At 45.7% G+C, this 25,044-nt stretch overlaps 1 protein-coding gene across 17 annotated transcripts in view; it reads left to right on the forward strand.

The window, feature by feature from the left end:
- Positions 1-24,017, forward strand: part of Add1 (adducin 1) — a 59,918-nt gene extending 35,901 nt beyond the window's left edge. Inside the window, exons 5-17 of one of the 17 annotated variants that reach the window (XM_036200304.1) lie at positions 4,030-4,110; positions 4,304-4,453; positions 7,119-7,262; positions 7,351-7,449; positions 8,241-8,417; positions 9,141-9,485; positions 11,939-12,040; positions 12,640-12,729; positions 13,462-13,554; positions 17,059-17,215; positions 20,132-20,230; positions 20,853-20,889; positions 22,187-22,251. In XM_036200304.1, the coding sequence (XP_036056197.1) occupies positions 4,030-4,110; positions 4,304-4,453; positions 7,119-7,262; positions 7,351-7,449; positions 8,241-8,417; positions 9,141-9,485; positions 11,939-12,040; positions 12,640-12,729; positions 13,462-13,554; positions 17,059-17,215; positions 20,132-20,230; positions 20,853-20,889; position 22,187 (1,575 nt within the window). In that variant the 3' untranslated portion in view covers positions 22,188-22,251. Of the gene's footprint in view, positions 1-4,029; positions 4,111-4,303; positions 4,454-7,118; positions 7,263-7,350; positions 7,450-8,240; positions 8,418-9,140; positions 9,486-11,938; positions 12,041-12,639; positions 12,730-13,461; positions 13,555-17,058; positions 17,216-20,131; positions 20,231-20,852; positions 20,891-22,186 lie in introns of those variants that run through there. The other 16 variants (XM_036200306.1, XM_036200311.1, XM_036200305.1 and 13 more) reach the window with 16 other exon arrangements.
- Positions 24,018-25,044: the final 1,027 nt, after the last annotated feature.

The raw sequence follows: 25,044 nt of genomic DNA on the forward strand, positions 1-25,044 counted from the left end.
TCACTCTGTAGACCAGGCTGGCCTCAAACTCAGAAATTCACCTGTCTCTGCCTCCTGAGTGCTGGGGTTAAAGGCGTGCACTATCACCACCTGACTAAAACATCACTATTTTTAAAAGTGTATTTTAGTGTGTGTGTGTGTGTGTGTGTTTGCGTGTGTGTTCTTGTGCTGAACTTGGATCCCCTGGAAGAGCAGAGAGCACTCTGAACCGCTGAGCCTTCTCTCCTGCCCTCCACATGTACTAGTTTTTGAGGCTGGCTTTTACTTAGTATATGACCTAGGCAGATCTCCAACTTGCAATGTTGAATTTTTAAAATTATTATTATAATGCCTGCTTATTATAACAAATATACCTTGTGTAGGTGTTGCAGATGTCTAAAGAAAAACTCACAATCCTGCCAAACTTCTGTTTGTCTTGAGGTAGTCAGTGCTAGCGGCTGTTCAGATTGCTTGAGCCCTTTCTCCACACACATCTGTGGAGGTCTTCCACTGAGTTCACGGCTAGTACTTAGCTTAGCTCCTTTCTGGGCTCAGAGGAATGCAAGCCCTCCTGAAGTTGAGGTCTGGGGCCTCCCTGGTTAGCAGTGTGCTGTACCACTGTCTTGTGGAAGGCATTGATCTGTACCGCAGATGCTGAGTTGCCTCCTTCCTGTCTGCTTGCTACGTTCCTGTTAAAATGAACTTTTCCAAATGCCAGCTGTGTGCCTGTTACTGTCTGTTGTGCTCTTGTGTGGTGTAGAGTGTTATCCTGCTCTGTTCCCATGTAGCAGTGACTGTTAACAATCTGTGCACATTCTTATGGTCTAGTTGTCAACAGGAGTGCCAGCTCTGTAAGCAGGGCTGTTGTTGTGTCTCTGGCCTGGGACCAGGAACAGTACTTGGCACAGTGTAGGTGTGCCCTAGAACATTAAATGCTGACCAGCCTGGGCTGACCTAAAATTACTTTAGGAAAATTGGGAAAAAGAACTCACTAGAAACTGTTGATAGCTGAACAGTTAGCTTCATTCTTGTGCCAGTGCACATCTTGGCATGCTGGAAAATTGCCAGCCTTTCTGGCTGATTATACTGGACAGAAAGCTCAGATGGAGATTTAATGCTAATTGGTTCCATGCAGATGTTACAGCTGTAATAGGAATAGGAAATGTGGTCCCTGCTTTTAACAGTAGCTTCATTATTTGTGTGTTTTTAAGATGCTGTGTATAACTCACCCTGTTATGAATGCTATTTTAGTGGTTTTGACTCAGATTGTAGGCTTTTCCCCTCTCCTCTGTAATTGGTTTGGCATTGACAGAATTAGAATGTCAGTTAAATGTTTACTGTTCTGTCTTTAAGTGACCTGCTTGGTTATTAATACAGTGTTAAAAAAAAAAAAACAACCCAAGTTACCAAAAATATTTTCTCTATTTTGTGAACTCGAACCAGAGTCTTTGAAGAAGAAAGCACTCCCACCTCCAGCTTGGCTTTTTAAATGTTAGAGTGTTTTTGTTGTTAAGATTTATGACATCCATTTATTTTGCCATTAGACATCATCTAGGTATTATTATATAGATACTTAACAGAAGAAATACTAACAGTGCAAAAATGAGTGCTAAGAGGTCATTCCGTCCTTTCTCTGAAAGAGGATCAGGGATTTTCTGCTAAGGGGATTTGAAAGAGCTGACAGGTGCTGGAGGCTTGGAGAGGATAGTCTGACTTAGATCTTTAGCATTGTGTCAGATTTAGAGAAGCCTTGGAGATGAGGAAGGACAAGCCAGGGTGGCCCCGCTGGGGTTGGGGCTGAGGTCCTTTCTGGCCATCCTTTGCTGGTGCGTGGCCTTTCTGTCCTGTGTTAAGTCTTAGCACTGGTAGACCCTCACAGATGGTTGTGTCCCTCTAGTCCGGAATTCACCCTTGGGCCAGTGCACTGGGTGTGGGGATACAGTATCGATCTCTGTAGTCACAGAGCCCACCTCTCCCGCCTGAGTACCGGGCTGTGTTTGGTTTTTAGTAATGGCTGAGGGTCTGAGGCTGTCCATCCTCGTCTACAGAGGAGGATGGTAGATGAGGGTACAGACACAGAGACCACTGCTGAAGAGCCTGCTTTGAAATGGTCTTCTTTCATCTGGTGTCTGGATTCTGTGTGTAATCCCTTTTGCTTTAGGCTAAGAATTTCGTATTTTAAATGTTTTCTATTAAAACATATACATCTGTTAAGCTTACAATTGGAATTGTATATTGTTGTGATCTTTTGAGAAAGGGTCTCATTATATAGCGCTGGCTAACTTGAAACTTGCTGTATAGACCAGGCTGGCCTCAGGAAAAAAAATTTAAAAAGGAAAAATCAGTATAAAATGAACAAAATACAAGAAAATAACTATAAAAAAGTAAATATTTTATCATATGAAAAATTGTCCAACTCATTAGTAACCAGGAAATTCTTCTCTCCTCTCCCCTCCCTCTATAAATACTGTACCTAAGCTTAGCTAGTATTACAGTTTATTAACCAGTAGCAAGTGTGTAACATGCTTCTGTTTAGTCAGTAAGAACTTTTTTTTTTTTTTTTTGAGACAAAGTCTTACCTGGGGGCTCTTGAGAACTCAAGATCATTCTAATTTAGCTTCCTTTGCCATGGCTGCCTTGTAGAGAGGCACTTAAGTCTGTCCAAACATCGTTGCTTATGAAAATGAGATTTCTTTCATTGTGGGAAGAGCCCTTCTTTTTCATTGCTGTATTTCCACTGTCTGGTATATGCTGGATCCATAGTGCCTTTCTGTGCTGAATGCATTGTTGTAGAGAGACACACGCTGAGGATGATGCAGAAAAACCAGAGGGTGATGCTGTTTTGGTACAGAGACTTTCAAAACTACATCAAACCCTGAGGAAAGAGTGTGTTCAGTTCTTCTCTCATCTTTCCATCATCCTACAGGATTGTGCATTATCAAAATCTAATTTGGAACTTTTACTTATTATTTACTTTATGTGTATGTGTGTGCCTGCTTGTCTGTGTGCAGGCACATATGTGCATGTATCTGTAGCAGGCTTTTTCTTTTAGGTCACCAACTAGCTCTCAAATCATGACACAGAGACTTATTAGTTATGAATGCTCGGCCTTGTTTTATGCTTGTCCCACTAGCTCTTATAGCTTAACCTGTTTTTCTTCATCTGTGTTTTGCCTCAGGGCTTTTGACTTTTCTTTCCTTCTATATGTCCTACTTTCACTGCTTTTCCTGTCTGTCTGGCTTCTAGCCCTGGGCGTGCCCCTCTCTTTCCCCTCCTCTCTTCTCTCTGGAGCCTAGATTTCCCCTAGATAAGTGGAGCCTACTTATTCTCTCTGTCCACCGGCCCCGCCTATCCCTCTCCTGCCTAGCTATTGGCTGTTGAGCTTTTTATTAGACCCATCAGGTGCCTTGGGCAGGCAATGTGAAACAATGCAACACATCTTTACATCATTAAACAAATGCAGCACAAATAAATGTAACAAATCCTTACATTGTTAAACAAATGCAGCATAAACAAATGTAACATATCTTTACCTAGTTAAACAAATATTCCACAACAAGTACCCACAGAGTCCAGAAGTGGGGTTGGATCTCCTGGAACTGGAGTTATAGGTTGTTGTGAACTGCCTGATATGCATTCTGAGAACCCGACCTGGGTCCTCTGCAAGAGCAGCAAGTGCTCTTAATTATTAAGCCATTTTTCTAGCCCTTTGAAAGACTTTAAAAAGGGTTTTGTTTTTCATTCTACTTCTGAGGATTGGCACCATTTTGCCACGAGACTGATAGCTACAGAATAACTTACAATGACTAATTGACATGTCAGAGGGTGAGTGTTGGTTTTTTTCCCTGTAAAGCCAGTTTTCATTGCTGTGACTAGTATGTATTGATAAGTTCAGTGGCTGTACAGTACAGTGAGTGGTCAGCACTCTTAGCTCTGTGACAGACTGTGTGCTTTAGTCCCTCCCTAATCATTCATGGTGACTTTGTGTCCTGTACGTGACACAGTTAATCTTAGCTGGACTTCTGTGCTAACTCAGACATTTCCCCACAGACCAGAGTGAACTCCGAGCAGGAACACTTCCTCATTGTACCTTTTGGACTTCTCTACAGTGAAGTGACTGCATCCAGCTTGGTGAGAATGCCCTTCTCTTTGGCATCGTGTTTTTAAAGATTGCAGAGCCTAATTGAATAAACAAAACTGTGGTTAGTTTAGAGAGGAACCTTTGAAAGAAGTTATAGACATTTTGGACTTGGCTTTCAGTGTTTTCTAGTAAGGGTACCTTGAAGTCATCTTGAAATTTAAAGGTTTGCCTCTTTATTTGCAGGTTAAGGTCAATCTACAAGGAGATATAGTAGATCGTGGAAGTACTAACCTGGGAGTGAATCAGGCTGGCTTCACATTACATTCTGCCATTTATGCTGCACGACCAGATGCTAAGTGTATTGTGCACATACACACACCAGCAGGGGCTGCGGTGAGTGTGCTACCCTGCAGGCTTTGCAGGCTTTAATATATTAATTTTGTTGTTGATGTTGTTGTCATCTTGTTTTATTTTCAAAACAGGGTCTTACAATGTATCTCTGGATGTCCTGGAACTCACCATAGACCAGGCTGGCTTCAGGTTTACAGAGATCCCCTTGCCTCTGCCTCTCAAGTATTGGGACTGCAGGCACACGCCACTGTGCCTAGCTTTCTTTGAAGATTTTAAAGCTTTGACTTGCTCTTGCTTCTTATAGCAATTAAATAATTCTAAAATGTTACATATTTTACACACACACACACACACACACACACACACACACACACACATAAATAATGCTTGGAGCTGGGGAGATGGTCAGCAGATAGGAATGTTTACTTCTTGAACAAAGGGCCTTAGTTCAAATACCTGGCATCTACATTAAAAACAAAACAAAACTGTGTGGTCGTGTGCATGTCTATAACCTCATCACTGTGAGAGGCAGGGGAAGGAAGATCACTGGCTCTTGATGGCTACCAGCCCAGCTCTAGGTTTAGTGAGAGACATTGTCTCAAAGAGAATCAGTTGGAGAGTGATGGAGCAGGATACCTGCTGTCTTTCCCTCGTATGTGCTTGCTCAGGTATTTACCCACACCTGCACTTTCCTGCACATCACAAATAGTCACACACAGGAATAAAAATCTCTCTAGTGTTTGACTTTTCTCTTTTAAATCTCTCTCTTTCTGTGTGTATGTATGTGTTGCTGGCAACATACAACATTCAGCCTCTAGTTTTATTTCCCTCCCTTCCTTTGCCCCCCCCCCCCTCTGTCCTCCCCCCCCCCCCATCTTCCTTCCTAAAAGATAGATTCTTGCTATATAGCCCTGGCTGACCTGGAACTATATGGCAACTTGTAGCAATTCTTTTGCCTCAGCCTGCTGAGATAGGGTCTCCTTATGTAGTCTAAATTGGCTTTGAACATGAGTCCCCTGCCTTAGCTGCTCAGTGTCAGGATTATAGGTCTGCTCCATTGCAGCGAACAAATGTTTCCTGTATTTTTATTTGTTTGTTCTTACTCTGTTTTTCAAGACAGGGTCTCACTGTGTAGCTCTGGCTATCTTGGAACTTTCTCTGTAGACCAGGATGGTCTTTTTTTTTTTGTTTTAATTTTTACTAAATTTTATTTTATAAGATCTTTATTGACAGATAATTCACATAGTATATATACAACTTTCCTGTTTGCACAATTTGATAAACTTTAGTCCAGCACAGGATGGTCTTGAACTCCCAGCGATTCACCTGCCTCTGCCTCCAGAGTGTTAGGATTAAAGGCTTGCACCACCATGTCTGGCTTAAATAAATGTTAAAAATTAACATATGGGTTGGGGATTTAGCTCATTGGTAGAGCACAAGACCCTGGGTTCGATCCTCAGTTTAAAAAAAAAAAAAATTAACATATTTTGGATAAATTTTGGGGAATTTTAGGAAGTATAAAGGCTGGGTAAATTTTTGTTTGTTTTTTTGGTTTGTTTGTTTGTTTTTGTTTTGTTTTTAGTACTGAGGATTGACACCAAGGCCTTATGAATACTAGGCATGTGCTCTACACTGAGCTATTCCTTAATTTCATTTAAGTAGTCTAAGTTGGCCTTGAACATGAGTCCCCTGCCTTAGCTGCTCAGTGTCAGGATTATAGGTCTGCTCCATTGCAGCTGAACAAATGTTTCCTATATTTTTATTTGTTCTTACTCTGTTTTTCAAGACAGGGTCTCACTGTGTAGCTCTGGCTATCTTGGAACTTTCTATGATTTTGGAACCCTGTAGCCCAGGCTGCTTTTAAAGTTGAGATCATTCTACCCCAGTCTGTGAGTAGCAGGAGTGACAGTCCCTACCATGCCTGGCTACTTATTTTTATATTTGAGACTCAACTTTACTTTAAAATTTTCTGTGAGTTCAGGCCAGCCTAGTCTACAAGAGTGAGTTGCAGGACAGGCAAAAGTACACAAAGAAACCCTGTCTTGAAAACAAACAAACAAAAAACCCAAACCCTTTACTATATTGTCATAGTGGTACATGTCAGTGGCACAGGAAGATCTCTGTGAGTTTGAGGCCAGCCTGGCCTACATTGGTGAGCTCCAGGACAGTCAGGGCTACATAGTAAGACCTGGTCTTGGAAAACAAAACAAAATAAAAACAAAAAAAACCCCACTTTATTTATTTAAATAAGCATAAGAGGAATTACAGTTATATAATTGTCAATTTGTTAGAAATTTTTATCTAATTTTCAGATTTTTTTTTTCTCTTATCTACAGCCTAAATTAAAATGTGAAAAAAACCTTGTAGCCCTTGGAACTTTTCCCTTTGAGACACACCTCCTCAGAGAGCCTGTTATGTGCTTTTTTCATGAACCCATGACTCACTGTGTTAATAAGAACTGACTGGCATAGCATTTGTAATCGCTGGAAAATCTCAGGCATGGATTTTCTCCCAAGTTCTCCCAGCTACTCTCAGGGGCCCCAGAAGTAAAGTTTACATTTAAGTTGATGGGTTCATTTATTTCCAACAAGACAATGAAATTAAACATATGTCACTGTCATTTTATTTCTGTGAGGAAAGCGTTTGTGTGTCGTGAGTTGCTGTTTAACCGTGACTTTCTTTGTCATGGTGACCGTTTGGTGTCTAGGTCTCTGCAATGAAATGTGGGCTCTTACCTATTTCCCCGGAGGCACTTTCCCTTGGAGATGTTGCTTATCATGACTATCATGGCATTTTGGTTGATGAAGAGGAAAAAATTTTGATTCAGAAAAATCTGGGCCCTAAAAGCAAGGTCAGTAGCATCTCATGGTGTTTCAGTTGTAGAGCAGAATGATCAGTCTTGGTGTCTTGTTCCACAGATCTCCCTCACTTTCTCTTAGGTTCTCATTCTCCGGAATCATGGGCTTGTGTCAGTTGGAGAGAGTGTGGAGGAGGCCTTCTATTACATCCATAACCTTGTGGTTGCATGTGAGATCCAGGTATTTACCCACACCTGCACTTTCCTGTACATCACAAATAGTCACACACAGGAATAAAAAACTTTCCAGTGTTTGACTTTTCTCTTTTAAAAATCTCACTTTCTTTCTGTGTATATGTGTTGCTGGGGATAGAAATAAGCCTACCTATAACATTCAGCCTCTAGTTTGGCCATCCATGTAGCTTATAGTTTATTTGGATGTTTCTGGGGTTCGTGTGGATTTTCTGATACTTGACTTGCAAGAATGAAGGGTTGAGCAGTCCCTTAGCCGTGATGAGCTCATGGTTTGGAACTTACAAAAGATTGCTGGGATTTTTATTTCTAATTTTTTATCCACATGCATGCATATATCACTTATGGAGTATTGGTGTGTGCTATAGCTTTATGTATGCCGCACATATATTTATATATGTAAATATATATGTAAACTTCTTTTGGCCTTCCCTCACAATCCTTTTGAAAAAGCTGGAGCAGAAATGTAGAGGTCTTTTGCTTCTCAGCTTCAGTGTTCCTCACACAGCTCCACCCTGCCTCCAGCTCCCACTGTCCCCACCACTCATTACGGACATCTGTCAGGTAATGAGGAAAAGTTCCCATTTTCTTATGAGTGTCCATATTATGTCACTGTAAGGAAAATCTCTAAAAATGACCTTGTAATTGGTCTGTCCCATACATTTGATTACTTTCTGTACGGAGCTGGGTGTATGTTACAGTTATCTCTTCAACTCAGTCATCTGGGTCTTTTGCTCTCCATATGGGACCAAGCCATAACGTCTGCTTATTTTTGAAAAGGTTCGCACTCTGGCAAGTGCTGGAGGACCAGACAACTTAGTTCTGCTGGATCCTGGGAAGTACAAAGTGAAGTCCCGTTCTCCAGGGACTCCAGCAGAGGAGGGGACTGGATCACCTCCCACATGGCAGATTGGGGAGCAGGAATTTGAAGCTCTTATGCGGATGCTCGATAATCTGGTAAGAATGGTGCTCACGCTTGACAACTTCCTGGTCAGCAATCCAGGCACCAGTGAACTCTGAAGGCTGCAACCAGAGTATTGGCTAGTTCATCTGAAAGCTCAGCTGAGGGACGATCCACTTGCAGAGAATATTTCTGTTTCTTAATGGCTGCAGTGTCCATGGTAGCTTGCTTTTTCAGAGCTAGCAATGTGGAGGGAGACCCACAAAATTGGCACCATTGTTTTTGTGTAATCTATGCCTGTTACCTCTGGTGAATGCCAAGGCCTAGAAGCACATTTGGAAGTTCCACCTAGGCCTGAAGGGAGGGATAACAGGAGATGGGGACCTAGGGTCTCCTGTACAATCTGTTTGCCCCAACTGTTGGGTTCTAAGTATTGGGTATTTGAGATGAGGAAGGCTTCAGCTATCTGTGAGGAAGTTAGCAAACAAGCTGGCCCAGCAGAAGTGTGGATTAGGTGGGGCACATCTACCAAAGCATAGCGGATGATCATAAACTCCAGTTGAAGACTAAATTCAAATATTGTGCTCTAACATCTGAGTTCTTGAGATTGTGTGTGTGTGTGTGTGTGTGTGTGTGTGTGTGTGTGTGTATACGTGTGTGTGTACGTGTGTGTGTACGTGTGTACGCAAGCGTGTTTGTGCAAGCCAAAGGACAGCTTTGGGTACTAGATGTTTTGAGATCTGGAGTATTGACTGCTTTTCCCTCTGCTTGGACCCTAGGGCTACAGAACTGGCTACCCTTATCGATACCCTGCTCTGAGAGAGAGATCTAAAAAGTACAGCGATGTGGAGGTCCCTGCCAGTGTCACAGGCCACTCCTTTGCTAGTGACGGCGATTCGGGCACTTGTTCGCCTCTCAGACACAGTTTTCAGAAGCAGCAGCGAGAGAAGACAAGATGGCTGAACTCTGGCCGGGGTGATGAAGCTTCTGAGGAGGGGCAGAACGGAAGCAGTCCCAAGTCGAAGACTAAGGTGTGGACGAACATTACACACGATCACGTGAAACCCTTGCTGCAGTCTCTCTCGTCCGGTGTCTGCGTGCCAAGCTGTATTACCAACTGCTTGGTCTGTGCCTACCTTACTGTTCATAGTTAGATGATGTAGAGCAAGTTGGGCAGCTGGGGCTTCGGAGGCTTTGGGAATTTCCCTTTCTGACCTCATTAATGAGCACTGCCTGTGTGACTTGCTTCCTTCTGAGCCAAAACCTGTTTTATGTCTTAGCTAAAATCCCAGTCAATACTGTCTGCTTGAAACTGCTTAAGATACAATGTACCTCTTTAGTAATTCCAGCTAACCTAATCTCACACATAGCAAAAGTACTAAAGCACTTAGGTGAGCTAATCTAAAAGCCGAGTTCTCCTCTAACTCAGTGTCTGTCTGAGGAGCCTTGTACTTACGGCCTAAACCTTACTCTTCAGTGTCAAACTTCACGCGCTGTTGTTATCAGAACCTCTTGGTCTCTGGTGTCTTCTTACGCAGTTTGTCCTGTGGCTCACTGGCCGGTTCTTTACTGACCCGTCCTCTTTCAGCATTGCTGCTCTTCTCTATCCCACAGCCTCCGAATGCTCATACCAGCCGCCCTCTGCATGGACTGTTGCATGTGAGTAGACGGCCATGGTGGCGAGTCTTTGGACTCCTGCTGGGTGTGGCATGACCCAAGTGCAGCGCAGGCCATCTACAGGCACCAGTGACAAGACGCGGCCAGGGGTGCTGGTTTAAGTATGATTGCTGCTCAGGGTTCTCATTTGCCACCTTGAGGGATGCTTGATGCCCTGGGGCCGAAACATTCCTCTGAGGACGGGTCATAGTTTTGTATAGGCTAGCTTAGACAATCTGCCCAGATACTGATCTGATGTGTAGCAAAACTCATTGCCACAGTCCCTCATGGAGGGACACTCTGTCCATGCATGACAAGCTCAGCTAGCCCAGCTTATCCTGAGGCAGGGACAAGCAGACAGGAAAGTGTTCTCCTTGTAAAAGTGCTTTTACTTTAAACACTTAAAAGAAAAAGAAGGTTTTCTCTTCTCTAGGTGGTTCTGGTGTGGTGAGAAGCCGCCATGCTCCTGAGCAGCTGTGTCCTGTGGGCAGGGACCCTGCTTGGCTGCAGCTGGCCTCAGGGCTTGGGTGTGTGGCTCTTTTCTTCCTTCATCCTGCCCTTGTTTTCTTTATTTGATTTGCTTGTAAAATTAAGTATACCTTACAAACAAAAGCCCTGTCTGCTGATGCTGTGAGTGCTCTGCATTGCCTGGAGTCTTTGCAGTGTGCATCTGCAGCAGAAAGCTGTGAGTGCTGGGACTTAGCTTGAAAAGTCAAGTTCTTTGAGCCATTTAGTCGATGTGTGCCTCAAAGGGCCTGGTCAGCATATGTCTGTGTTTGTTACTGTTCTGGAGTAACACAAGTTCTGTGCACTGTGCCCAGGTTGGTATATTTTAATTTATAATAATTGCTATTTTCAAATGTGTTTGAGCTTCTGAGTGGCTGTTTTAATGTTTTTTTACTGAAATTATTTTTAATAAAAAGCTGGAGTTATTTTTGTCTCAGAAGATAAGCATCAGTGAGTACCCACGGCTCCACGCCCATCTCACACTCCTTCACAGTGGCTAAGCATATGATGGCTTTGTTGCTTCCTTTCAAGTCTTATGGTTTATGGCTCTTTTATTGCCTCTCAAAAATATTCTGAAAGGCATAACACTTGCAAGATGGCTTGTTTTACTGTTCAGTGCCCACTCGTGCTTAAGTATTAGAATTTGGCTAAAAAGCTCATATTTTATTGGAGAACCAAACAATAAGAATAATGAATAAAAAGTGCAGCATGAGGACAATGCACTGGTATCTAAAACAGCCTTCGAGGACTCGTGAAGCGCTTTAAGTTTGTTTGGGATATTTTTGTAACAATTAAAAGTATTAAGTTATATAAAATATTTGACATCACCAAAATACTAGGTAGCTACTGTATTGGTGCTAATACAGTACTTTTCTTGGGTTGAATAGTGTATAATCGGTACATTCTGATGCTATCATTTATTTTAATGCAAAACTTTGGTGATGCCCACTCTCGCCTCACAGTGCAGACTTTGCCTACCTACTGCTGGGGTAGGAGCACCACATCGCTTCTCATGGTTGTCATCCCACGCTTCCAGTTGGCTTTGGTGTTGGGTGACTCTCAGGGTGGGGAACCAATGGTCTCTGAGGGGCCTTCTCTGGCAGGTCCATGGGTTATGAGGTTCAGCTGTGTGGTCACCTTTGCGTGCCAGATTTTGAGCTTTCTTCATGACCCTTTTTATCAGTCCAGACTTTAAGTCCCATCACTTGCTGGGTTTTTATTTTTTTGGGGGTGGGGGAGAGAGCACATCCCATTCCTATGGTGACTACTGGGTGACCCAGGAAATGTGGTCATTGGTTCCGTCCTGTGATGTTCAGTGCATGATCAGATGTGAGATCATTTGGACAAATTGGATGCTGTGGTTTCATTTACTGCTGTCATGATCCTGACTTCTCACCTATTCTTGATATTACAGTGGACTAAAGAGGATGGACATAGAACTTCCACCTCTGCTGTCCCTAACCTGTTTGTTCCATTGAACACTAACCCAAAAGAGGTCCAGGAGATGAGGAACAAGGTGTGTATTGCTGTCTACCTTTGGTGGGCATGTGGGTGTAGAGTTGGGAGGGGTGCCACATGCTGTGGGGTAGAGAGTGTGCTTGCTTGTAGCAGAGTTATCTTTCCACAGTGTCTCTTCTGCTCATAGTTTGGGGTCCCAGTGTTTCTTAAACTGATGCTTGCTAAATAGCAGTTCTGAAGTGGAAACTGCAGAGCCTGATCCTAATAGGAACAGACCGCTGCTCCTGCCTGGTTCATTCAGAGCGCTGTGAATGGTATTTGGTGTGTTAGACCATGAGATCCATCAGCATTCAGAGCATTACTAGAAGATGGATGCATAGCAAGATTTACCACTGACTTCCTAAGTACAGTGAAGGGTCTGTATCTTGCCAGAGCTATCTGGAAGGTATGAACAGACAAGAGTAGTCCAGCCCTTCATGCCTGTAGTTCATCACCCCTCTGAGCAGTTAGGCTGATATCCAAAAGTAGGTGTATCTGAGCCATCCTACCATCGTGGGCCTCGACAGAAGTACAGCTTGCACATGGCCAGAGTCTTAAGTGTGTAAACAATAGGATTGGAAGTTACTGCTCATGTGCCGCTTTTCTTCCTATCCTCAGATTCGAGAGCAGAACTTACAGGACATTAAGACGGCAGGACCTCAGTCCCAGGTTTTATGTGGTGTAGTGATGGACAGAAGCCTTGTCCAGGTAAGAGAACACAGTGTCTCTGACATTAGTGGGTGGTGACTAAGACCAGCCTCCAAAGTTACTCATATCTTAGGAGAGAATGATGTTATAAGGTGAGTATTCTAGGACAGTGGGTATCTTTGTTAAAAAATATTCATGATAATCCAGACACTTTACTTGAGTTCTAGACCAAGTATAAGCATGCCAAGGGTGTGTCTACCCTTCCAGCCCTGCTCCTTATAGTGCATGCATACTCAAGGGGTTTCTATGCCACTGCTTTGAAACTGGGTTTCCCGGTAACCTCTGGGTGCTGTTTAATGCTAGGAGAGGGGTGGGCTATGGACTTTTTTTTTGGTATCTACTCATGTCCGCAACAAAGTGCTGCTTGGGATGCAGAGTGGGTGGGTGCTTGTAAATGTGGCCCATCTACATTTACATGCATTTCTGTAAAATGACTGACATAGAGTGGCACATTGATGCTAATTGTGTAAGTAGTTATCTTTGAAAATCAGGATGCCATCTGATGCTTTCAGTCTGACTGCAGGAGTAGATGATTGTTGTTGCATATTTTAAATTTGGCCAGCTGTGGTCCTGGTTTCATGTCCAATGTCTGCACGTACCACTGTCATCACCAACCCATACTGTTGATAACCGTCCCTGCTGCATGCTCTTAGCTGGCTTCATCCTGTGGTCTTGGTTGATATTTTTAAGGCTGGGCCTGGTGTGCTCTGATGACTCAGTTTACTGTTGCAGGACGCACCCCTCTCTGACTGTACGGAAACTATCGAAGGGCTCGAGCTTACAGAGCAGACCTTTAGTCCCGCTAAATCTGTCTCTTTTAGAAAGGTACTCACTGCCCTGTCCTTACCTACCTATTGGTCCATGGTGCTCTTCCCCTTCCCTCCCCCAACCAGCTCCCCTCTTTAGGCTTTGTCTTAGTTAATGAAGCAGCTTGACAAGGACCTGTAAGTCCTCTGTGAGATTGTGTAGAAGGTGCGCTCCGCCTACTGTCTTTTTTTTGTTGTTGTTAATAACAATTTTCAGCATTCTAAGTTTTTCCTGAAGTGGCCCACTGGGGCCACATGGTGCATTTGTGAAGTTTGAGTGTGACCTTGGTCAGTCTTGCCTTTGGGTGTCAGAGCCTTCCTCTTACAGGATTCCAGTTGCAAACGGCTGTTTGGGCGCTGTTGGCGCCTTTGGCTGTGACCTTCCCTCACTTGTTCAGCTTCGACTGGAGTAGCTGGAGGCCAATTAAAGACGTCCTTTCAGAAGGATGAAAAAGAAAACATGGCAGTTTTTGTCAGCCCTTGTAAATAAAATGCATTTATTTTTAACTTTAAATAAAATCTGATCTAACACTTGGGAGGCTGAGGTATGAGGACTGAGAGTTCTAGACCAGCCTGAACCATATTGGGAGATTCCTCTCAACAAAGGAGTAAGGCATAGTGGCACAGCCAGTAATATAGGGCTGAGGTGAAGAGGGTTCAAGGTCTGCCTGGGCCTCATAGAGAGGCTCTTTTATCTAATAATAATAATAAAATTAAAAATAAGATAAAGTAAATAAAAAATAAAAGAGAAACAACTTAAAATAAAAGGTGGCTAATTCCTAGCTCAGAGATTGAAGTTGGGTATTTCCAGGCTCACTCTGCATTCTACACACTTGATGTGGAGTTCAAGTATTGATCTCAAGGTGTTTTGATTGCCAGATAGAATTAGATAAGTGCTAGGCTCCTTAATTCCTGTCTGGAATCTCTCACAATAACATTATTTTGCACATTTTCATATTTATATGTCAATGAATCTTCCTTTTCCACTTTAATATTTATTTCTACCTACCTCTTGAAGGAATCTGCCAGAGAATGGGGGAGGGGTTACTCTTTACCCTCTAGCTTGCCTTTCCTGTTGGTACTCTGATCCATAAGTCATGTGATCCTCTCAGTTAATAATAGTCTTTTTCTGCTGTATGTGAAGTTGGGTGTGATCTGCAAGCCTCAGATGCAATCTATGGTCTGATCCTGCAGCAGTGTGGGCTGCAGCATAGTCACAGTCACAATTACTGTTCTGTCTTTTGGGTCTTATGGTGCATTTTATAGATTTTGACTTGCCAGGACTATTTGGAAAACATCAGGGTAGCCAACTCTATTAGAGGATACATTTTGGGCTGGTTCTTCATCCTGTGACAGCTTTATTTCCTGTTCCTAGCCCTGTTCAAATAAGGGCAGATCATGTGGCTGCTTCAAGGGCATGCCCTTACCTTCTGAGCAGGTTCACACCTCAGGAGAGCACATTGCAGGCCCACCCCAGTTAACTTTCATTGGGTTGGGGAGCATGTGTCTCCATGACAGGCAGGTACACTTCTCTCAGCTTCTCACCTAGGGCGTATGAAAACTTCTTACAAATCTAAGTTCCCTGCTTTAGTGACTTTTCTTATTGCTGGGACAAAACACCCAGTAAAAGCAACTTAGGAGAGGAAGTTCTGTTTGGCTCAGAGTTCAAAAAGGCCTGTGTCCTGAGTGTGCCCTACCAGTGAGGCAGGCACAGGGGGACTGGAGGACCCGAGAAAAGGGTTTGGGGACTTGGGAACCTGTGGCTTTTTGGAAGGAATTGCTTAGCCTTGGACTTTTCCTCTTTCTGATGGCTGTTCACCAGTGCTGGGATTGCCTTCCTCAGGCCAAGGAGATCCCAGAGCCTTTTCTCTTATCCTTTGCACAGCCCACTGTGGACCCATAAAAATCTGGGCCAGCTTCTGGATTTTACTGTAAGTGCATTACGTGGTAGAGACAATGGTACAAAGGGCTGTGTTACCATCTGCTGTCATTTGATGACATGAACTTGGACTTGTCCCTCAGGCCTGCTGCCTTCTCATTTGCTGCAGTGGCGGCAGCCCTCAGGTGCTGACAGCACACTGCTGTGTTTACAGAGCGTTGTTAAAGCCTGGAGGGTCGTGCTGATAGGACCCTTTGGTGGATATTAAGGCTGAGTAAGGCTTTTGGACAAGAAGGGGCTTGTTTCAACCATCATTAGCAAGTGACAGAATTCAAATTCCTTTCTATCTTGCAGTGGGTGGGCTACTCTAAATGAAAAGCCAGTCATCCTTAGGAGAGACCTAAGGAAGGGTGCCTTCACCATGAGTCTCGAAGCTCTTCAGCAGAGCTACCCATTCAGTATGTTTGCCCTTCCCTCCTGTGGGCATCCATCTGTGTTACCATTTACACTTGGGGTACTCTAAGTACTCCGTCGCCTGTTCACCCAGACACGCCAGCTTCTCCAGCCAGTTCCTGAAGAGTAGTTGCTGAAGTAGGTTGACTGTGGAACTGGCACTGCCAGCAACGCCGACTCCCCCTGGTGTTCGCCACTTGCCAGTGTGTGATCTGAGGCTCCAGGCCTACCTACTATCTGAATGGTTTGGCATGCCTCTTTTCATAGCTGTCATTTAACTATGTGCATGTTTGTGTCTTCTGAGCCTTATTCTCGAACACTTGAGGGCTGCTTTCCTGCCGGGCTGTGGGGTGGGACAGGCTGCCCTCTGGCTCACAGTGTGGGGAAGTCTTTGCAGTCTGCCATCTTGTCTTTGGCAGTAGTCAAGAGCTGCCTTAGTGCTTTGCTTACTTTTTTGTGCTATCCATTCTCAGTTTCCAGATTCATCAGGCAAACCTGCTATTTGGGGATCTTTTGTTACCTCAGAATGCTGTGGGATAGATTCAGGAACTGGTTGTAAACCAGTCAGAAGGACAGAAAACTTGTTAAACTTTAAGAACCTAAGCAAATCTCAGGCTAGGCATTGGTGGTGTTTGCCTTTAATCCTAGTATTTAGGAGACAGAGGCAAGTGGATCTCTGTCAATTCGAGGCCAGCCTGGTTGACATAGTGAACTCCAGGACAGCCAGAGCCACTTAGCGAGACCCTGTCTCCAAAAACAACACAATAAAAGAATGTAAGCAAATCTCCACACACTTTGCTCTGATTGTTGTAGGATGAACATTTTCTGAGGTCTGTGGGACTGGATTGCTTAGTAAGCAGTACTCAGGTATTCCTGTCTTTAGGGGGCAGAGGAGGCTGCTCCTCTAGGGTGTCTGTGCCTCTGACTCTGTATCTTAAGTGCCTTTGCTTTTGAAATCTGCCTTGGCCTTGGGCCCTGGCAGTGTGGTCCTGGAATGTCTGTGTACTCCTGGAAAAGACCTCCACCCCTGCTGCTGTTTGCTCAAGAGGAGGGAGGCCCGGCAGGGCCAGGTGATACAGTCTTAGGTCTGTGCTCCTGGAAAGCCCCCATCTCTCCCTGCCTGCTGTGTTCCTGGGCGGAGGGTGGTCCTACCAGGTCAGGCTGCTGCATACCAATCTCTTTGGTCCACAGGGGGAGCTGGTGACGGCCTCCAAAGCTATCATTGAGAAGGAATACCAGCCCCATGTAATTGTGAGCACCACAGGCCCCAACCCCTTCAACACGCTCACAGACCGTGAACTAGAGGAATACCGCCGAGAGGTGGAGCGCAAGCAGAAGGGCTCTGAAGGTGAGTGCTCCTGAGATCTGAACGTGGGGCAGCTCCCGAAAGCAGGAGAGAGTGTCTAGACGCGTCTCTGTACGAGAAAGTGTTGTGCATGAAGCACAAATCTTGTTTGGTTAAGACCCAAGCAGTCTGTTCTCACAGTCCTACTCTAGTCATGTGTGCTGGAAGGAAAGAATTACAAGCGTAAACACCCTGGTAATGGTGCTTGTCAGGATGGACTTGTATAAGGGACACTCTGCAGTGATGTGTCCCAGCACATGGGTATCATCATAGCACAGATGATGGAGAGGGTTCTGCCCAGAGGAGGCTAAGCTGGAGATCAGCTGTGCTCTTCCAGAAGCTGCGGTGAAGAGAGAGTTAGAGGACTTGGGGTGTGCAGACCTGGGCATTTGGGACTTCTGTCCATTTGACATTACTGATTTGGATTAGTTATTGGGAAAGACAGCTTAAATAGTATGTCTAAGAGATACTTTTTATTCGTTAAGTATTTCTGCCAAAAGTTTCCCTGAGAAGAGGCCTTCCAGTTCATGTGATTCATTAATGCTCATTGGTCACAACCTATCAGTGTAGTCCTGGCTGTCCTGGAACTCCTTCTGTAGACTAGGCTGGCCTTGAACTCAGAGATGTGCCTGTTTCTGCCTCCTGAGTGCTGAGATTGAAGATGTGCTCTCAGTTGGACTGTGTTCTGTGTCCCTACTACAATGCTTGTCATAGTTGATCCTGGAGTGTAGTCCTTTTCTTCATGACCCTCTCCTATGATCATAGGATGTGAATTAGAGTGTTGGGAGGGCTGGGGGTAGTCCTGGACCGAGTTAGTGTGCTTTGTGCTCTGGCATGTTCCCAGGCCGTGTCAAGAGTGGCATTGCATGCTGCCATGACCTTTTTTTCCCTCTTGGTCACTTTTTGATAACATTAGTCATGATTTTATCAAGAGGTATTAGGATGGTTTTACAACAAATGGAAACAGAGCTAAGTGTCAGAACTTGATAGAACAAGTACCTCCAAACTCTAGTTTTGAAAATCGGATCCTAACATTTGAGGACTAACAGAAGCAGTCCTCTAGACTGTGGGACAGCTTTTGTGGAGCCGCATTAGCTTCTCTCTGAGTTCCCTGCTCACCATGCAGTGGGAACCATTGACTAGTACTAGGAGGACCCTGGGGCAGAGAGATGTCATGCCCATGAACATTTATGCCAATGTTCTCAGAGCCTCGAGCTGAGCTATAACCCCATCTTTTGTACCGAATCCCAGGTGTGCTCCTTAACCCCCCCCCCCCCAGCCTTGCGGACAGTTCTTAGTGTGAAGGGCGGATCACTTTCCTGGCCATAGGGCCCCTCACATGACAGCCCCATTAGACTCAATTTAATCTGGGTTTCTTTTAGACTACATACTGCGCTGTGTGGCTGCTGAAGAAATGTGAGTTATATGGAAAGTAGTCACTCAGTCGGTGTATGAAGGCTGCACTGTCACTTGCCGTTCAGGTCTTGATGACGCAGTGTGAGGCCTCAGAGGGGCTGCTGTGGTGGTCCTGCTCCTGTAGTCCGGCGTGTGCATGTTGGCCCTCTGATGTCAAACAGTGCACAGGAGTTTCCCTACATTTGAGGCCCCCTTGGCAGGGATGGAATGGGAACAGTAGTGTGGGACCTGCTTTGCCTGTGCCCTGTGGCCAAAGCTGGCAGTAATGGGAGTACCATGGCACACTGCCTGGAGACTTGCTTGCTGTTGGTGCAGCTCTTAGCAGAGGGGTGGCTGTGGTGACGAGCTGTTCCTGGTGTTTTCTCAGAGGGCATAGGAAGCTTTTGTCCTTAGGTCACTGATAGAAGATTTTTAGATGAAAGGTGGAGATGTAAAAAATTATGATAAATTGTTATCATAATTATATGTATATATATTTCCTTATATGAGAAGTAAATGGGGTTTTCTGGGTCTGGGGTCCCAGTTTCCTGTCCTTTTTCCTTTGGTCCTCATCAGTCTAGTTTATTTTAGAAAATTAGAACAAAAAACAACACTGGAATGAACAAGTTTAAATTACTGCTGGCGGTCTGGGGAAACATCTCAGAAGTCAAGCACTTGCTGCACAAACCTGGATCCAAATGCATCTGTAATCCCAGTAGAGAGGAGAATTTCAGGAATCTTGTGCGTAGCCTGGAGTCCACAGGCGCACATAACAGCAATGAGCCGCCGCTGCCCTGCCCTCACTTGTGTGAGCACACGTACAGATTATTGTGGGAAACATTTTATGTGAGAAACTGAAACCTGCCGGGTGGTGATGGCTCACACCTTTAATCTCAGCACTCAGGAGGCAGAGGCTTGAGGCCAGCCTGGTCTACAGAGTGAGATTCAGGACAGCCAGGGCTATTGAAACCCTAAATAATGCTAGTGTCACTTCCTGATTGGCCGTGTGTAGGTGTTATTTTTTAGCTGGAGGGGCTTCACACAGAGGACATGCCCACCAGTCAGTCACAGGGCAGCACTGGAAGAATCTGTTTGAGTAATTAAAATTCTGTTTGTGTGTATGTGAGTGTAGGTGCAGACATGCCAGGATGGGAGCATGGAGTCAGGATAACCTGAGGGAGTTCTTGGCTCTCCATTATGTGTTCCCAGGATTTAATTCTGGTTGCCTGGCTGTGTGGCGGTTGCTTTTACCTGCTAAACCATCTTTCTGCCCTGGATATAGTCTTTGTAATAAGGATAGAAATTAACAAAGTGTGGAGGCTCATGCCTCTAGTTCTAGCACCTGAGAAGCTGCTAGTTGGAGGCCACAGCTGGTTAAGTTTTTGAAATTCAGTCAGTACCTCAGTTGTGTAGAAAAGAGCAGATCCCGGGCTGGGGCCCCCAGCTGACTTCCTGTGCTGCTGAGGAAGGGGTAAGTCCTGGACCCCATCTCTGCGCCTGTGCTTACTTTGTTTACATCTATAGAGAATCTGGACGAGACACGGGAGCAGAAAGAAAAGTGTCCCCCAGGCCAGTCAGCTGTGCCCAGCACCCCCCCCAGCACTCCTGTCAAGCCGGAAGAAGGTGAGTCCTGTCGGGAGGTATGGCGGCAGCTCTGCGGTGCAAGGGTGCATGGCCTGTGTGCACTGGGAATGGAATGTGGTCTTCATTCCATTAACATGGATGAAGATGGGTGCATTCCACAAAACCAGTGCCGCCGCCGCACACAGCTCCGGAAACCTCAGCTGTTTCTTCTGTACCTGCTCCGTCCTGGGTAACCCAAGTCAACATAGTTTTTGAGCTGCTGTGACTGGGGGAGGGCAAGTTTCAGGGAGTGCCCCACCATCTTGTCATGTCAGTTTTGCCCTTTGCCTGCACACTTCCAGCATTGACCGGAGTCTGATGACACCTTGATGCCTTCAGTTGTGTGGGGATTGCAGGACTCCAGACCTGCTGTATTAATCAGTCTCCTGAGAGTGCTGTATGTGCCCCCTCTGCCTCTCAGACCACCGCATGTATGTGTTGTGTGGTCCAACACGTGACACGTGTGTCCCTTAGTCTCCCGTGTACGTCTGTGTCTCCTGGCCCCCTCACCCCAGTCTGTGGTCTATAAGAGTGGCTTGGCCTTCTTCTTATGTAACCCAATGGCTGTGACTGAGTGCATCGATTCTCTACTTGTGCTTTCTTTCTTGTGGCCGCCTTACAGCAGGAGACGGATGTGCTAAAGAGTACCTGTTACCCTAGTAAGTACCCGCGCCTGCCTCTGCTCTAACCAGGTGCTTGCGCTCTGCCTTGCTTTCCTGCTTCTCTGTTGCTTATGTTTTCTGTAAATCCAAAGTAAAAACAGGACCTTGTTTATAGACCCAGTTTCTCAGTGGCCTCCTTGGTCACTAGAAGCTGAAAGGTGGCATCAGCTTCCCAGGATGCTCCTGGCCCCATCACAGTGCTGCCCAGAGTACTCTGGGCCACAGAAAGCTTTTAGCTTAACCTTTGAGACTATTTCTTGATTGCTTGGTGGGGAGCTTTTGCCATAAGGGGTCAGGAGTAAATGTGTGGACTGGGTTCTGACAGGGTAGATTCTGCCACCTGCTGGTTTGGAGCCTTGTTTGGACCTTTGCTTAAGTGGGGACTGGCCACTTAGTGGGCTGGAGTGATGGTTGTTCTGCAGTGAGCTTGGCAGAGAGAGCCCCAGTGCCTGAGTGTCTGGAGCCTATGGGCCTGCAGCCCTCTCTCTGCCGGTTGTCCTGGGTCAGAGGATAGCCATCAGCGTGCTCTCTGGGGGCATCTCCAGCCTCCCAAGCTTAAGCACTCATATTTGAGGCCTGGAACCTTTAGCGGCCAGGCTGCTCCTAACACTGCTTAGCTCAGCTGCTCTTGATCCTGATCTTTGGCTTGATTTTTAAGTACTAAATGGTTTGGTGTTGCCTAACATGCCAATTGCTTATAATTTTACAGACTAAATGTCTGCAACACTGGAGTCCCCTGGTCAGTGTAGAAATGTGTTGTGCCTTAGATGGAAACCTGCCCTCTGTTACATTTTGCTCCTTGTGTTTAGCTATTCAAATTGTGAAGGCGGCTTACCTTACAGTTTATTTCATAGCTAACTATAGTTTTATTTTATTGCATATGGGATCTAATAGTTGACTCATGATTTTCTATTGACTGCCTTGGAGGAGATCAAATGTTGTAGAACCAAATTTAGACCTAATTCCTGGACACAAGACACAAGCAGACCTCTCCTTATTGTCCAGCAGCAGAGTGGCATGTCCTGGTGGGGTCTGTTCACAACAGTAGCAGGCCATAGCTCTGGTCCTGTCAGTCTGGTGTGTCAGTATGCTCTTCATGAGAAGGTACTAGAACCCTCTGAGGTTGGGAGGTTTTATAATGTGCTCTATCCAGCTATAAAGTAGAGTACACCATATGTCACGTTTCTGGTCCGGGGAATATCTAGAAACTACCAGAAGTTGGCAGCTCTGGTCGGCGCTCTTATTTCCAACTGCTCTGTTCAGATTTTAACCCATCTCTCACCGTCACCATCAGACCTTCCCCAGGAGCCGACATCCAGGGATGACAGCGATGCCACCACCTTCAAGCCGACTCTCCCTGACCTCTCCCCCGATGAGCCTTCAGAAGCACTTGGCTTCCCAACAGTGGAGGAGGAAGCCCATGGCTCCCCAGACCCCACTCAGCCCCTTGCTGAGGCTGACCCTGAGCCAGCCTCAGCTTCAGCTCCAGGGGCTGAAAATGTAGCCTCACCTGCCACTGAGGAGGGGTCTCCCATGGACCCTGGCAGCGATGGGTCTCCGGGCAAGTCCCCATCCAAGAAGAAGAAGAAGTTCCGCACCCCTTCCTTCCTGAAGAAGAGCAAGAAGAAGAGTGAGTGACTCCTGAAGGCCATCCTGCACCCTGTCATCATGTCCAACGTCCTGGCTCTGCCGGGATTCCCTTTCTCGTCTTGTGTTCTGTCCTCTTGTGTAATGGAATGCAAAAAGCCAAGAGCTCCATGTATTAGAGCCCTCCCTTGTGTGCTCAGCCCCTTCACCAGTGCTAACCCAGTGTGTGCTTAGCCCCCTACCCTGGGCCTTGGGTTCTATGGGAGATGGGCTTAGCCTGCACCTGTGAGTTGTGCCCCCCTGCAGGAGGGGGACACTGAATCCTGGTTCTGGCTGGAAGGCATTGGAGGCTTCTGCCAGCTCTGGTTACAGCATCACCCTCCTGAGCCTTGCCTCTCACTCTCCTTCTGTCGTGAGTTTCGAATTGTCTGCTCAGTTTCCCTCCACCGCGTGGAGTCTCAGGTGGCTGATTTGGACTTGGCTTCTGTTGGCATCCGCTGCTCAGTGATGTCAGTTATCCCCCCCTACACAGGGAATCCAGCCGTGGTCTGAGAAAGCATGCCTGTCAGCGGCCCAGGGCACTGTGGCCACCTTAAAGAAGTGGGCTGAGCCTGCTGCCCTAGCAGCGAGCAGCCCTGTGTACACCCAGCACAATGCTGTGCATGGTCTCACAGGTGACCCCGTGACCAAGACCAGATTTATGTGCCCAAAGTTTATCTTACTGGAGTCTTGGATTCCTGTCATAGGGAACAGATACCAGGTGGGGAAAGAGTCCTTTCTAGAACTTTCTTTCAGTGGGTTTGCAATTTAGCCTACATTTTGACTGTGAATTTGAACAGGCCACTTTTTGCTTTAGTTTTTGTTGTGGAAGCCCGTGACAGACTGCAGAACACTCTTGACTTGTGTGGGGAGGTCTTATAGTGGAGCAGGATCTTAACTGCGTCCGAAAGATGCCCTGGCTTTGGTAAAAGGTAACATGGTAGAAGCCAGCCTTGGAGGTGCCAACTAATGTCTTGCATCATTCATGGAGCCCATGACTTTCTTGATCCATCCTATTATGAATTTTTACTTTCATCCCTGGAAAAGGGCTTGAATCTGCTTGGTGGGAAATGCGGGGTGGTCAGGTGGAATCCTGAAGGGGCCCTGTTCCAGGAGCTACCACTGCCAGCCTGACTGGAGTGAGGAGGCCTGCTGGAGCCCTAGACAACTGCTGGGGTTGGGGTTCCGTAGAGCAGGTGCTAGGGTGTGGACTGAGCCATGTGACCCCCAACTGGGCCAGGCAGGACCCCACAGCCTGCCGCGATGCTTGTCACTGTCACCAAGGTGGCATGCAGTTCTCACCCTGTCCCGATCTCCTCCTCCCTCCTGCCCCTTCCCTCACCCCACATATGCAATGACTTCTCACTTTTGTAGTCTGACTCTTTGTATTACACATGAAATATCGTTGAATATATGGACAGACTTGGAGGACAGGTCCCATGTGTCCTTTCCTCGTTGTAACAGGTTTGACTCACAAATAAAAGTCTTTAAGCAGTTTCCTTGTCTGCGGTTGGGAAGCAATTTTTTTTTTTTTTTTTTTTTTTTTTTTTGAGACAGGGTTTCCCTGTGTAGCTTTGCGCCTTTTCTGGAACTCACTTGGTAGCCCAGGCTGGCCTTGAACTCACAGAGATCCGCCTGGCTCTGCCTCCCAAGTGCTGGGATTAAAGGTGTGTGCCACCACTGCCCAGCACTGGGAAGCAATTTTATATTTTGATGTCTTTGTTCCCTTAGTTTATTTAGCTCTATGAATGTGTGCAGGCATGTGTGTTCTATGTTGTGTGCATGAAGGTCAGAGGAAAACCTGAGCCAGTGTGTTCTCTATCATGTGGATTCTGGGGACCAACCTCAGGTCATTAGGCTTTGGTAACATGTGCCCTCCATGTCCACTAGGCCACCTTGCTTGCTCTAAAATAGGGTTTTCTAAGTTTGTCTTGTGTTAAGAATCAAGAACCTTAATTCTTATGTGCATTGGTGTTTTGCATATATTGTCAGTGTGAAGGTGTCAGATCCCCTGGAACTGGAGTTACACAGTTGTGAGCTGCATGTGGGTGCTGGGAATTGAACCTGGGTCCTCTGGAAGAGCAGTACTCTTAACTGCTGAGCCTCCTCTCCAGCCCAAGCCTTTATTTCTTAATCAGATGTCACTAATAGCTGTGAACTGTTGGAATACTTTTTACTGTGTACTTACAGCTGCCTTTCCTGGTGCAGAAGCATGTACCATGAAATTTGGGCCTGGCAACATTCCATCACTGATTGGGGAGCTTGGTAGGCCTCACCCTGCCCTAAGGATGAGCCATTGGAAGTTAAGGTTTTTGGGGGAAGGGAGTAATTTTTCTACCGTGACGTGGCCCATGTTCCAATACATAACCCCACACCATACCCACACTAATTAAATTCCAAAAGTAGAAAGGGGGTGTTGTTGGAAAGTGGTTCATCAGGAGTGGGAAGGGGTTAAAAGGGTAATGGGGTGTATATATTACCAGATAACATTCAGTACGAAATTATCAAAGAATATTAAGACAGAAA

This window comes from Onychomys torridus, chromosome 10 (genome assembly GCF_903995425.1).
Source record: "Onychomys torridus chromosome 10, mOncTor1.1, whole genome shotgun sequence".
NCBI lineage: Eukaryota > Metazoa > Chordata > Mammalia > Rodentia > Cricetidae > Onychomys > Onychomys torridus.